Here is a 13,426-nt window from a genome sequence, read left to right as displayed (position 1 = left end):
ACAACAGAGACTGTGGTTCGCTGCGGTCCTTGTAATGAGATCCATCAGCAAAATATTCGCCAGGGCACAACTTTGTTGGAAACTCGGTACTGTATTGTATGCCGTGTGTCAATTCCAGGATTATACATCACCTGCGAGGACCACGACGTCGCTAAAGTCATCAACATTGATCAAAAACGTCTTGTTGAACAGCAGCTAGACTTGTGTCGTCGTTGTTTTTCATGTGACGCGAAGGAAGGTAGAACTCGCTGCGAAATATGTAACATTTTGAATAACACAGACCAAATGGAACGGCGCCGCAGTCGTGTAAGGCATGGGCTATGTACAACGTGTGGGAGGAATCCTCCACTTCTTTGGGGTCGGTCCTGTGAGGCGTGTAAGGAGAAGCGGCGCGAGCGGGACCGGCAGCGACAGTTGCGAAGGAGGGGTGCCTCATAATCAAACCACACGACAATAATGTTTACCAATACAGCAGAAATATAAACTAGATAGCAGCTAGACGGTGAATACAATTCAAACTGAAACAGGGGTTTTTGCATTCACTATTGTACTGGCTATGTAAAGTCCATATAGTCCATACCGTCTTCGTCGAGAGATTGTCGTCTTAGATCCACTGACCGATATATTGCCCTGATGTGACTCATATCCTGTTCTGTGGCATTCTCTGGTATACGGGCCAACGCATGATTAGGATAGCATGCAAAGGTCCCACCTGCTAGAATCTCTATCATCTCAAAGTCCATCTGAGAAACAGCCCATTGTAAAGCATTGTATGACGGTTCATCCACCGTCACACCAGCTCCCACCAAGAGCTTGACTAGCGGTATGTCACGGGCCTTTACGCCCTCGAAGACCTCCTTGCGAGCTAGCAAGCTATCTTCAATGAGTTCGCAATCAGATAAAAGTGTAAAGAAGGCCTGTCGCTTGTTGTTACTTTGGTAACAAGATACTAGGTCAAAGGCTTGGTGACGGATGTTGAAAAACATTTGGGTTGAGCGTGAATAAGCCATGACAATTGCTGTAGCTTGATGATTCTCCAGTCTGAGAGTGCTCAGTAGTAATGAGGGAGATACGAGTTCCAGACGATTTGCCAGAAGCAGGAGGAGGAATGATACAGAAATTGTCCCTCCATTTGTAGCCCTAAGAATCTCTCGACGGAGGCATTCCTCCCAGGTGTCAATACCCATGGAGTTAGGAGCTGATAACAACAGTTCTATAAACTCCATATTCCGAGCTTGGATGTGGATGTCTATGGTCTCCACGTAACTTGATGCAACCGCTCCGAAAGTGAGGAGCAGTTTCATCACCCGTAACGGCGGTTTGGATAACGCGATGTCAAGTGCCCTGTCCAGAACGACTTGACTGACTTTCATTTGACAAACGAGGTGAATGTAGTTAATATTGTCAAGGGACACAACTTTGTCCAACCACGTCATTCTGGTTGTAGTTGCTTCAAACTCAATGAAGTCCGAACTCAGTTGTTTGTTTCTCAACTTCCTCTCAAGCGATTCGTCAAGAAGGTGTCCCCAGAGTTCATCCATTGAAGATAAACGAGCTCGCATCAGTAACGCCTGGGCGACTCCGGCGGGAGGAAGTGTAGATTGGCTAAGCAACTTGTCAAAGACTGTGGCAATTTCATGCTTTGTGAAAGTCCAATTCAAATCATTGCACACTGCGGCCTTTTGTGATCTCGTGCGAAGATGGTGCCACGCTTGGCTTTCAGGAGGTTTGTAGTTGGGAGAGCATTTTCTTGCTTGGACAAGGAGGTTGTGTGCCGTGTCACGATTTGGGGGATCGAAGTGAAGGAAATCTTGGTATGCGGGTATGGTGAGACGGGAAAGACGTGGAGGAGGATTGAGGTTGGCTTTGGAAAGAAACCATTCTACACTAGGTTTGTTGGCCATCTTTGTTAAGGCCGATGGTAGTTATATTGCAGGTAGGAATGAAAATGTTGACAAGAGACTATTTGCATCATATATATACATGCTTCCCAACCATTATACTGGTGAAGTGGTGTAAGTGGCGAGGTGCAGTACACAAAAGCGTATACCTACATCCTGACTGAGTCTTGAGGGCTGACTTTGTGGTTGTTGCAATAGAGGCCAATCAAAGAGCTGACCAGGATGTCGCAAAACCAGTTGGCTGTTGGCACTGAGTCAGATCATGTCGGACATACCGAAACGTAAACAGAACAGTTACTTCGTTCCAGCTTTTGATTGGTGGCTTTTGAAGATTCAATGGTAAGTTGACGTATGTTATTGGGTGGTGCAGATAATCGGAGTGCGATAGAATAAATTTGACGACGCCCGGCTGTTGTGGTAGAATTGTTGTTAAGACGCAACACACATGCAAAGCTTACTCGAACTAGTTATTGTTTTATTGCCAAGCTGGAAATTAAATAAAGCGTTTCAAATCATCATTGAATAGATATAAAGTGTCTTCCATCAGAAAATAGATGTCTGGGACACAAGCATAAGACTAGAGCGTCTTTGGGACACCGAGCTCCTTGAGTGCCTCAACAGGTCCAATACGTATCCAACTATCAATCTCTTCTTGAGTCGCAACAGCAATAACTCCCATCATACCAATCGAATTAGCCCCAGCCTCTTTATTGACAGCTGCTCGACGTCGGGGGAGGACCATCATCCATTGGTTTGTGACCAACATGTTGTGCGGAATTGCCGCCCCTGTTGGTAGACTGTCGGCATGTTCAGATAGACCTTCTCCCACGTCCGTGGCCTTTCTTAGAAGTTGTTCGTAAGTGTTCAACAACTCATTCGGTTGTGGTGATAGAGACTCAAAACGATGAAAAAACCACTGGAATGGAATGTCGGGCTCCGTAACATTCTCATTGTCCATGAAAGCTGCAAAACTGTCTTTCGGTTTCGGCATCAACTGCATGTGCTTGTGTAGTCGACTACATCCCCCGTCTTGTCCGCAGTTGAAGAAGGCAACATAGTCATGACCCAAGTCAGTCAAGACGTTGCTCAAAGCTTGCCAGTCGTTCTGGTCCAGTGGCTTATATTGGCGCTCGTTTCCGTCCGAAGTAAGCAGCATGAGATGCGGTCTCGCGAAACAGAACTTGTTGGCGACTAGAAAATGAGTTGTACCAACGTCACAAATCTCATAGCCAGCGGTGTTGATATCGCTCCCATCTCGTGCTTGTACAGTTGTTGTCTCGCCTGGCTTTTCGTCTTTGACAGGGTCCACCTGTAAGGTAGGCTTTCTTGCAAGAGCCGACGTGAGAATGAATTGAAACTGCGAGTCGACGTGTCAGTAATAGGACTATAGTTGTATTTCCAACATGGCCCCGGTTGTAGTTCTTACCTTGAGACCTTTGTCATCATACTCAACAATTTGTTGTTGTTCGTCATAAAAGACTAGGTTCTTCTCTATTAATGAGTCGAACTTGGATAGAGCAACTGAGTCATTCATTTTGCAGTCGTTCGCGTTGACGATGTTGCTATGGCAAAGCTCGTCAAGTGATTTCTGAACTTGACAGGTGACTGATTGACGTTATCCAAGATGACGCCTGTTGAATGTCAGGTTCCCTAGCAAAACACCAGGGATCATGGGTTTGTCAATTGAAGGGTGTAGCTTACATTAACCGACGCTTAGCCGATAACACTGTCAATGGTGCTGTTCCTATCGGCAACATAACAAAAAACACGTCGCATCATATCGATGTTGTCTGCTGGCTATCATCTTCCTACCATACACTATCGAAGATGTATAGCATCATCAAAACAAAATATCGATAAAGATCAACGTGCAAATATGTATCAACCTCTTTTTCTTCATATGAATCCGTTTGAGAGGTGTTTCTATCTATCAATACGATGTGCATGAAGATAAGTCGGGCAAATAATCAACAAATAATATTTAACCACTTGAGAGACTGTCTGGATGTGTTTTTCCAAGATTAGATGAATGGCTACATAGAAAATGATTGGAAACTGCTAGGCCAAAGAATTCTAGAGGAGAATGCTTTGTTTGGAACGAGTACTATTGCAAGAATCCGAATCATGGAAATTATATGTAATCTTGACACGCTATGATGAACCGGGGTTCACGTTCTAGCTCGTCATTCACGACACCGCATATGGTGCCACGAACCGATGATCCCGGTCATAAACTTTGCTAGCCTTGAGCGATTTAAGACATCCTCATCACCTGTACTTGATAGTAAACAACAATCTCTTTATTTAGTGTCTTTATCACCCAACATTTCCCTGCTAATCTCCAGATCCACCTCCCACAAAATTGGCATTGTTCACTAATCATGCGTTGGACCTCTGTTTTTGTCGTCGCCGCCACTAGCTTCACACATAGTGTTGTGACGGCAAGCGAGAACAGCCAGAATGAGGTCGCTTCTATCCGTTCATACTTTTACGTAGGAGGGGGGTATGTGAGCGACGGTGCGGGTGGGGAGATATGCCGTGATCAGATGTATATCGAACAACTATCACCAGTTGGAGGCGCAAAGAAAGAAACACCTATTGTTCTCATCCACGGCCAAGCTCAAACAGGCACAGTACGTGAGTCCCATCTCTTTAAATGTCCCTGGCTAAATATTTGGTAGAACTTCTTGAACAAACCTGATGGCGGACGTGGGTGGGCATCCCAGTTCATAAGCCAAGGCTACGAAGTCTATATCGTTGATCAAACTTTCCGAGGCAGATCAGCATGGTCTCCTGCCTATGGTGTTTCAAAACCCTCGACGTACTCCGCTGAAATCATCGAGCGGCGCTTTACAGCCGCACAAGAATTCAACCTGTGGCCCCAGGCAAAGAAGCATACACAATGGCCAGGCACAGGACTTCGAGGAGATCCAACCTTCGATGCCTTCTATAGCTCGAATGTGCAGTTCATCAACAATGCTACCTACCAACAAAAAGCTGTTCAAGCTGCTGGAGCTACTCTTCTTGACAGAATCGGCAAGCCTGTCGTCCTTCTGGGTCATAGTCAGGGCGGCATGATGCCAATTCTCATTGCGGATGCTCGTCCTGAGCTTGCCAAGGGTTTGGTACTCCTCGAGCCATCGGGTCCGCCATTTAGAGATGCAGTATTTGGTAACAAAACCGCTCGAGCCTGGGGATTGACTGATATTAGTCTTACCTACAGTCCAGCTGTTACTGATCCTTCGACCGAACTCATCCAAGAGGTGCAGCCAAGTCGAGGAGAAGGGTTTGTCGAGTGTATCCTTCAAGCTGAAAAGCCTGCGCCACGTCGTCTTGTCAATCTGGAAACGAAGCCCATTTTGATCGTTACGGGCGAGGCTTCTTACCACATGCTTTATGATCATTGCACAGCCAAGTACCTCAAACAGGCTGGCTGCTCAAAGACCAAGCACGTTGAGCTTGGAGAGGAAAGAATTCATGGCAATGGACACATGCTATTTATGGAGAAGAATAGCGATAAGATCCAAAACCTTGTAGAGGAATGGATCCGAGCGACATGAACCTCTGACCACGGAAAGGCGGAAGCTATTTGATGCTAGAGCTGTCAATGCGAAAGCTTGGTTCAACATTCTACCTTGAACGTTACACTCACTCAGTAATGGAGTTCCGACATAATTGAGTCTCCGAGCCATAGGATGGACGTCCTGGTACCTTAGGCCCCTCATTATTTCACAAAGTAATTCCTCATTGGAACCTGCGCATATGAAGGTATCCAATTACGTGGTGTCGCGACGACCGCTAGGCCAAAGTACCCGAAAATGAAGGCCCCCGTTATAAAGGACAGTGGTACCTGGCTAGTGGGTAGCAGAAAAAATGACCTCCTAAGTCTTAGGTTACAAAAATAAATAGTCTAAGAGCTATGGTCTAAGGGGCATGAAGTGGCACACTAATTTCGTCTCTTAGGCTTCCAGCGGCCAATTTTTCTGATACCCTGAGGCCTGGGTCTATATCTGGTTCAGACACGTGGCGTTCAACCAAATGATGCCTGGCAGCCTGATTACCAGGTATAAAGAGATTGCGGAAATACCTCGGGACCTAAGACGAAATCAGTAATAACTGGAATCTCTTATCTCTGCAATTATCCCTTTCTAGGCCCTCCGCACCGGCTATAAGACAAAGGTACTTATATCCGTATACAAAAACGTACGTAAATGACTGTACATTTGTCCTCAACAGAAGAGAGGCCATACGTCCGGCAATAACGAAAAAACGGTCACATGACTAGCTATGGCTGACCTTCGGAGGCAGGGAGGGTACTTGCGTTGGTCGTCAGTTATATCGAAGTCACTTTTGCCCCACAAAACGGATGTGATTTTGTACGGACGTATCGTGCCGATCAGGGCGATAAAACGGATTTTGTACAGACGTATTATGCCGATCAGAGCGCAACTTGTTAATATTTATCCATAAAACCATAAAATACAATATCTCGTACTTTTATCACCATGCCATCAACCAATACTGATAACTACTTGGCAACCTTACCCCCGAGGGCTTTGCCAAGCGACAGCGTTTTTTTCGCCATTTGCCTTATTGTGCTTGTCCCTTTCTTTTCCTCTCCTTTGCCGCCGCCTCCTCCGCCTCCTCCGCCTCCTCCGCCTCCTCCGCCTCCTCCGCTCCCTCCGCCTCCTCCGCCTCCTCCGCCTGCGCCATCTTGAGGAGAGTCATCCTGGGGGGAGTCAGGGGCCCGGCGTTTTTTAGAAGGCTTGCCGATTGGCGAGCCCTTCCCCTTTGTAACTCCTCGCTGGTTTTGAATGGACGAACACGCCCAGCCAATTCGAACCATGTCATGGAAATATGACGCTTGAGGGTCAGAACTGTGAGAAACGGTAAAGACGTCGCCGCTCTTCAGTAGAATTCCATTCTCCAGGTGGGTTCCGATCCATCCCGAACCCTCAAGGGGCTGGCGGGCTAAGAACCCTTCTTCTTGGGCTGTCTTCAGGGCCTCAGTCATCTTCTTGATGTAGGCACGGACATCATCCACCTTCTTTGGGAAGTTGTCCTCTACACTGAAGGCCCCTGGGAGCCAGAAGAACTTCAAATCGGTGGTCGTACCTATTCTAGGCTCAGGCCGGAAATACCAGAAGCCGCGGTCCAACCATGTGTGGAGATGCCGTGCGAGAGATACCAGATTGTCCGGTGTTTCGAATCCTTGTTTGCCGTTGACAGTTTCTTTGTATTTCTTGAAAAACTGCTCATCGATCAAGGTTGCGGTAATACGCCAGCAGTATCGAGTCATAGCAATGTTGTCCTTACTGAAGGCAGAGTGAGGAAACAAATGAGCTCCCTCGGGGTTGGCCATCCCCGTGATAACGCACTTGAATTTATCCCTGATCAACGCCTCTCTGACTTTGTTATCTGGCAGCCTTGGTACACCCTTGACTCCCGGATTTTTGCGCTTGATCTCTTCGACGTCGATGTTGCCAATACGTTTCTCTGGCATGGCCGACTCAGGAATTGTAGAGAGGTAGCAGTTGGCTAGGTAGATATGCATTTGCAAATACTGAACGATCTGTTTCGGTCTAAGATTGTTCAGTTTGTTCATGAGTTTGGTGTTTCGCATCACGACAGTAACGTCGTCTCTGTTCAATTCCCACGATGGATGGATTCTGTTGACCATTCTAGTCAACTCCTCCACATGATAGTTGGCAGCTTCTTCCTGTTCATCAAGTTCAAGGTCGGAATAGAGCATTGCTCCCCCTGTGTCGGTCATGATGAATCGGCGAATGTTAAGATGCCCCTGTCTAGAATTCTGGGGAAGTTGACAAGGCTAAGGCTGAAGTGACCGAAAACAGTATGAATCCGACTTGCTAGGTGTATCGATATGTCGCGAATTTCCAAACCCTCCCAAGAAGCTGTCAGCGGCATTATGTAGACTTCATCCCGACTGGAAACCTCAGGCTAACAGGAAAGATCGGTCTGACGATAATGCTCCCACAGCATTTGACCGACGGGCCGCTCCTGCCGTGTTCTACATGACAATCCCGAGGCCTCAGGATATCAGACAGATTGACCGCCGGAAGCGTAAGAGACGAAATTAGTAGGTCAGCTTATGCTCTTTAGGCTATCCTTTTTAGATTACTTATTTTCATACCCCATTACTTAGACGGCTGATTTTTTGCTACCCAATATATACGACGTCGACATCAATCATTCAGTTCATGATCCATAACTTCAAAATGATCCAGTCAGAATCTAGTTTGGAGTAATCTCGAGAAACTAACATGAGTATGATCAAGTATTTCTTCTTCTAGTCTGGCGGTGGTGTAATCCTCAAGTCAACGTCCTTTTCTTCCTGAGACGGTGTGTTTGAACGTTCCTGTCTTCCATACAACGGGTTTACCTCGTACCTCGTAAACAGAGGTGTATAATTGTCGTGTGACTGAATTAAAAGCGGCTACATACAATACTAAATCTGTGAATGATGCAAGCTTCCTTCTATTCGAGCAATGGTATGATGCCTAGACCCCCGTCATGTCACGACATTTCATTTCGGTAAGAAGCATGGACCGACAACAAGTCTTCCTCGTTTGCTTAATTTCGCGGAGACAAAATGCTTCACCCTAGGTACGTAGGCAGTATGCCGCCCGTTTGGCACATCAATCAAAATAGAGGTCTTTTTCAACACATAGGATTTTGCAATTCGCTGCTGCCGGATACTGTACAGTTGTGAACTGAATTAGAGTAGGTAATATAATCGTTAGACTCCGAAGTTCAAGGCACGTATGGAATTGAGTAACCTTCAAGTCTGGTCTAGATAGCATGAGCTAATCTGCTAGAAGAAGCTTTCAAGCTGTTTCTTCCTTCTGTAATCATCAATCCACTAAAATCATGTCAATACCAATCAATATATCACACAGACAGTCAGTCATAGTCCCTCTACCGCTTTGATCCATAGCGTTAATCGTGTCGCAGATGTGGTACATCTACTGCTAGTTACATATCTGATACTGTGTACTGTATATGGTTTTCATTCATCATAGGTACCTTGGGATTAAAAGCAGCTCTGTTGTGTTACCATGTGTTGTCCTACCAACCAATCAGGACGCGGGCATAAAATTGACAATTGATGTGCAGTCTGAAAAGCGGGGCCCGGCGGTTCAATCGTTTACTTGCCATACCCAACCCAAACAAGCAATGAAAAGCGAGACGACTTCTCAAGCTGCTATGGTGGTCATGGCATCGCAACCAGCAAACTCAAGCGACCAAACAACATCCATCTTTCTGGCGGACATCACAACAAACACAAACGAGCTAGATTGGCGCCAAACCCTCACGGAACGACTATTCCGTCACGATCCTCAACCCCAATCGACCCGACTGGGATAGCACATGGAGAGAAATTTCATCTGGCAAGCGTTGGGCGAAGTATATTGGGTAGGAGCTAGACATGCAAGAAGCTGAAGACATCGTTGTCTTGATGTTTCACGAAGCCACGGAAGCACTAATAAGTGTCATAGAGCTAGGTTTGGCGGTCAGGACAAAGTCAGTCATTATCTGTGCTCATCCTGACTACAGAAAAAGAGCAAATGTGGACGCAGTATGTTGCAAGTTTGGCACAAAGATGTTGAGCACACTGGACGAGCTCGTGGACTGTTTGATTACAAGGTCTGATCGGAGGCTAGAGTCACCAAACCCCATGGGATGCTATTTGTGGTAACGAATGTTTGATATCCAATACAAAAGAGAAATCAGACCGCCACTGGACATTGTAATCCGTCCTGATGGTAGAGTTGACAAGCACGCGACATTTGCTTTCACCCATAGCCTGATTCATCATCCAAAGCTGGGAGGCCCTCCGTCGCCAACGCCCCGTTTTCAACTGACACACACGGCGGTCTATCGCAAGTCCTTTACGGTCGTCGGATAGAGACAGGAGTAAAAGTCCAGTGTCATCATTTGGCCAAGGCTGTCATCTTCGCACAGCAGTTAAAATTTCGCACCAGGACGCCATGATCTTCAAACATTCGCGAGAATCTACAGAGATTGGACATTGTAAACACGCGCTGGGATCACAAAGGTAGTTTTCCAGCCAGCCGCAATCATCAGCCCTTAGAAGAGCTATCCACCATCAACTTGGCATCCTTGATTCGAACATATACCTAGTACCTAAGTGGAAAATGTATTTCGGCTGTGTGCTGGGCCTGAAACGCTTTCAACACGCTCACTATGCATTCAAGTTCTGCCGCTTGCCGCGATCGGCGCTTCTATTGCCAGTCATAAATTAAGCTGGTGATACCGCTCAGCTTTGCTGACATACACTGTAATGGATAGCCTTTGATTTGAATCCAAACCAAGTCAAACCCAATCATCATTATCTCCGCGTTTGTGTTACGCAGAGAGGCAGCCAAGTGGCGGGGTTAAACTTTGTAAAATTAATACTTTTCTTTTCTCAGACAGTTAGTTATATAACCCCAAGCCTCCTCACGGTCAGATAACTTTCATTAAACCTCTTACTCGTCTTTCTTGCTGCGTCTCCCTATCATCATGGATGACCTTACCATCACGGAATACCCTGCCATCACGGATTCCCCTACCACCACGGATTCCCCTACCGTCAGCAATGACCCTACCATCATCGATTATCCTACCATCACCGATTACCCTACCATCACCGACTACCCTACCATCACCGATTACCATATCCCCACGAATAACCTTTTCTTCCCATATGACACTCTCTTCACGGGCCATCCTAGAAACGTGGATGATCCTACCACCCTCAGGATTGGTGAACTCACATTGGGCAGTGAAATCCCATTTCCCTACATTTCACGTTCGATCACTTGCTTTCCGATCGCTTGTTTTGAAGAATCCCATCCCCCCAAGATACGATGTTACCATATCAAAAGAATCCAGACCTCCATTCGGCAATTTGAGCCTGAGTTCTGTATCCGAGTTGAACACCTTGCCACAATTTTACTTGTTCCTTTCGAACATCTCAGGGCCGACGGCCATCTTTCGTATGAGACTATCATCTCTCCAGACCTGCACAGTCGATTAGAGACTATCTCACCATTCTGCAAGCACTGTAAGAACATCTGAACTTTTACCCGCTCTTGGGAGGAACTAGCTAACGAAGTATAGACATGTATTGCCTTAATCCGAGAAATTGGAACAACGGCGTATGGGACCACGCCAAACCTAAGCCGGTAGAACTGGTGGACGAAAATGTTGAACTAGGACCTGGAATGAGCTACAACGACTTTCTATTGACAATCCACTCCCGATCGGCTTTCGAAACTGTCACAACTACCCCGATCGTCAACAAGAAGAAGGGCGAGCAGGCGCAGATCAATTGCAAGACCCGCGACAGAAACAAGTGTGTTTTGACTCAAGAAATCAATCCATCTGTCTTTTGGTTCATTCCGGAGAGATGGAACGACACTGCGTCCCATAATAATGCCACAGGTAACCTTGAAGAGGCATGCACCTATTTAACCGGGATCGACTTTTTGGATGATATCCATAGTGCTACTGAGCTTGGCAAGACCCACCAAGTTTGGAATATGATCTGTGTTAATAAGGTAATATGTGATCTTCTTATGGAAGGTCGCTGTGCATTCAAGTTTCTTCTGAGACGTGAAATGGATAACGATACCTTCGAGGTATTTTTAAGATTCTTCTGGATGCCTGAACTGCCTGGACGGTTCAATCAACCCATGGATATCGACAATCTGATCAAAAGAGAGTACAGCACAATGCCCGGCAATGAGCGGCCAGATCTTATTGATCAACTCGAAAGCTTCTCCAAGAGCCTATGTCCCCCGACAGAATACTGCCAGGAAAAATTGTCCGCGACATCTTTTTCGTCCCTTTCATCAGGACACGAAGTCAGGATTCGAATGTCAAGACACGAATCGAGGCTATGCGAATCTGTGGTCAAGATACATTGGGCTTGTGTCACATTTACAGCTCTTTGCGGTGGCGCTGGTCGTGCTTGGTACTTGACTGGCAACAACCAAGCAAATGGCCGTCTTGAGGCGAGGGATGAACAATTCAGGGAGGATGAGAAGAAGCGAGAGAAGAAGCGAGAGAAGAAGGAGAAGAAGATGGAGAAGAAGAAGGAGAAGAGGGAGAAGATAAAGGAGAAGAAGGAGAAGATGAAGGCACTCCTCTCGCGGAAGAAAAAGGAGTGAAGCATCACTTCTGACGCCGGAAATGATTCAACCTGGCGCATGGAGACCCCCAGAACGATGGCTGAGTCATCGAATTTGTAACAGGTAGCTTTGGGTTTTCTTAGTTTCCACCATTGTTTTGCTGTATTCTGACCATGAAATTGCTATCTTAAATTACATACGTGTTATTTGTTTAATTTTTATGACGGCTTAAGCTTTCGTCTTCTCGGTTTCTTCAAGGTTATCAACAAAGGTTAATCTGTCCAGATAGATCAAATTTTCAACAAAATATCAAGTCAAGGTTTCTCTCAAGACTCTAGGTTTTCTAATACAGGCGTGACTCATACGGCATGAACTCTATGATATCGGTGACTTATAAAGGATACGTGTTATTTGTAACTATAACTTTCTGCAAATACTTTGTCTGTGACCATTCTAAACCTGCTGCACGGCGTTTGTGGTGTTGTAGGGTCTATTCCTTCCTGCAATGTAGTGAATCAGTGAGTTTTGACATTTGAGTAGGTACCTATTATTCGTGGCGGAGCCCCAAATGCGGCGCCGTAATTAGTGGAGTTCACAATCACGTGTGTAAAGAAGTGGGTGTGGCCAATAGAGGTATGTGATTGTACAATACAACCCCTGTTTAAATGTGAACACAGTACCTAACAGGGGATATGTATTTTCTTAACAATTATCGGAAGACTGATTGGCTTTAATTGGTATAGATGGACAAATGAGAGGTAAAAAGCCTCCCTTCTTGATTGGCCTATCAGCACCCTTTATGTCAAGGAGTTACATTTAAACAGGGTATGTATTGTATGAGGAAGCTAGCATGGTCCTGAGAGGGTCAGGCTACCTATAGGTACCTACCTAGGAAGTGGGGGCCTAAGGCACCCAGCTCAACAACGTGTGAGTATGCTTGGTTAAACGAAACAGCTCGCCTCCACTCAAGATGGAGAAATTCAAGGCTCGTTAAATCCTCTTTGGTATGCTCTATTTTGGGGAAAATAGCTGCTGACAACAGGTGGCATAGTGGCATATCATTTCAATCGAATTCTATTACTGTCATGATGAGCGTACTTCTGTTTCGTGTACCTACTGTCAAGTCAAGAAAAGAGAAGAAAAGAAGGAATCACGCGTCAATGAATCCCTGTCATCACGAACAGGCTTGAATGACTGGCCAACGGCTTCCATAATTTATTTCTTACAGCGTTTAACTTTGATAAGGCTGTATCACATTCCTCGACTGCCGAGATCATCAAAGACAAAATTAGTCTATCACTTCGAACTATGTTTCTGGCTTTGTTTTTGGCACTATTAATAACTTAGTACTACAAGTCGGCACGA

General features: G+C 45.9%; 5 protein-coding genes across 5 annotated transcripts; 2 read left to right on the top strand and 3 right to left on the bottom strand.

The window, feature by feature from the left end:
• Positions 1–554: 554 nt before the first annotated feature.
• On the bottom strand, positions 555–1,904 carry FPOAC1_002385 (uncharacterized protein; the record flags this gene model as incomplete). Its single annotated transcript, XM_044846965.1, has 1 exon — positions 555–1,904. The coding sequence occupies one exon, from the start codon at positions 1,902–1,904 to the stop codon at positions 555–557; it is 1,350 nt and encodes a 449-aa protein (XP_044712881.1).
• A 574-nt stretch (positions 1,905–2,478) lies between these two features.
• FPOAC1_002384 (uncharacterized protein) lies at positions 2,479–3,435 on the bottom strand (the record flags this gene model as incomplete). The annotated part of the gene is made up of 2 exons (XM_044846964.1): positions 2,479–3,258; positions 3,328–3,435. 2 exons carry the CDS (start codon positions 3,433–3,435, stop codon positions 2,479–2,481), a joined length of 888 nt encoding a protein of 295 aa, XP_044712880.1.
• Positions 3,436–4,282: 847 nt separating this feature from the next.
• Positions 4,283–5,461, top strand: FPOAC1_002383 (uncharacterized protein; the record flags this gene model as incomplete). The annotated part of the gene is made up of 2 exons (XM_044846963.1): positions 4,283–4,534; positions 4,583–5,461. The coding sequence occupies 2 exons, from the start codon at positions 4,283–4,285 to the stop codon at positions 5,459–5,461; spliced, it is 1,131 nt and encodes a 376-aa protein (XP_044712879.1).
• A 968-nt stretch (positions 5,462–6,429) lies between these two features.
• On the bottom strand, positions 6,430–7,674 carry FPOAC1_002382 (uncharacterized protein; the record flags this gene model as incomplete). Its single annotated transcript, XM_044846962.1, has 1 exon — positions 6,430–7,674. One exon carries the CDS (start codon positions 7,672–7,674, stop codon positions 6,430–6,432), a length of 1,245 nt encoding a protein of 414 aa, XP_044712878.1.
• Positions 7,675–10,448: 2,774 nt separating this feature from the next.
• Positions 10,449–12,100, top strand: FPOAC1_002381 (uncharacterized protein; the record flags this gene model as incomplete). Its single annotated transcript, XM_044846961.1, has 2 exons — positions 10,449–10,992; positions 11,049–12,100. The coding sequence occupies 2 exons, from the start codon at positions 10,449–10,451 to the stop codon at positions 12,098–12,100; spliced, it is 1,596 nt and encodes a 531-aa protein (XP_044712877.1).
• Between the last annotated feature and the right edge of the window lie 1,326 nt (positions 12,101–13,426).

This window comes from Fusarium poae, chromosome 1 (genome assembly GCF_019609905.1).
Source record: "Fusarium poae strain DAOMC 252244 chromosome 1, whole genome shotgun sequence".
NCBI classification, from domain to species: domain Eukaryota; kingdom Fungi; phylum Ascomycota; class Sordariomycetes; order Hypocreales; family Nectriaceae; genus Fusarium; species Fusarium poae.
Note: the sequence above shows the minus strand (reverse complement) of the source record. Positions and strands in the feature narration are given on the sequence as shown.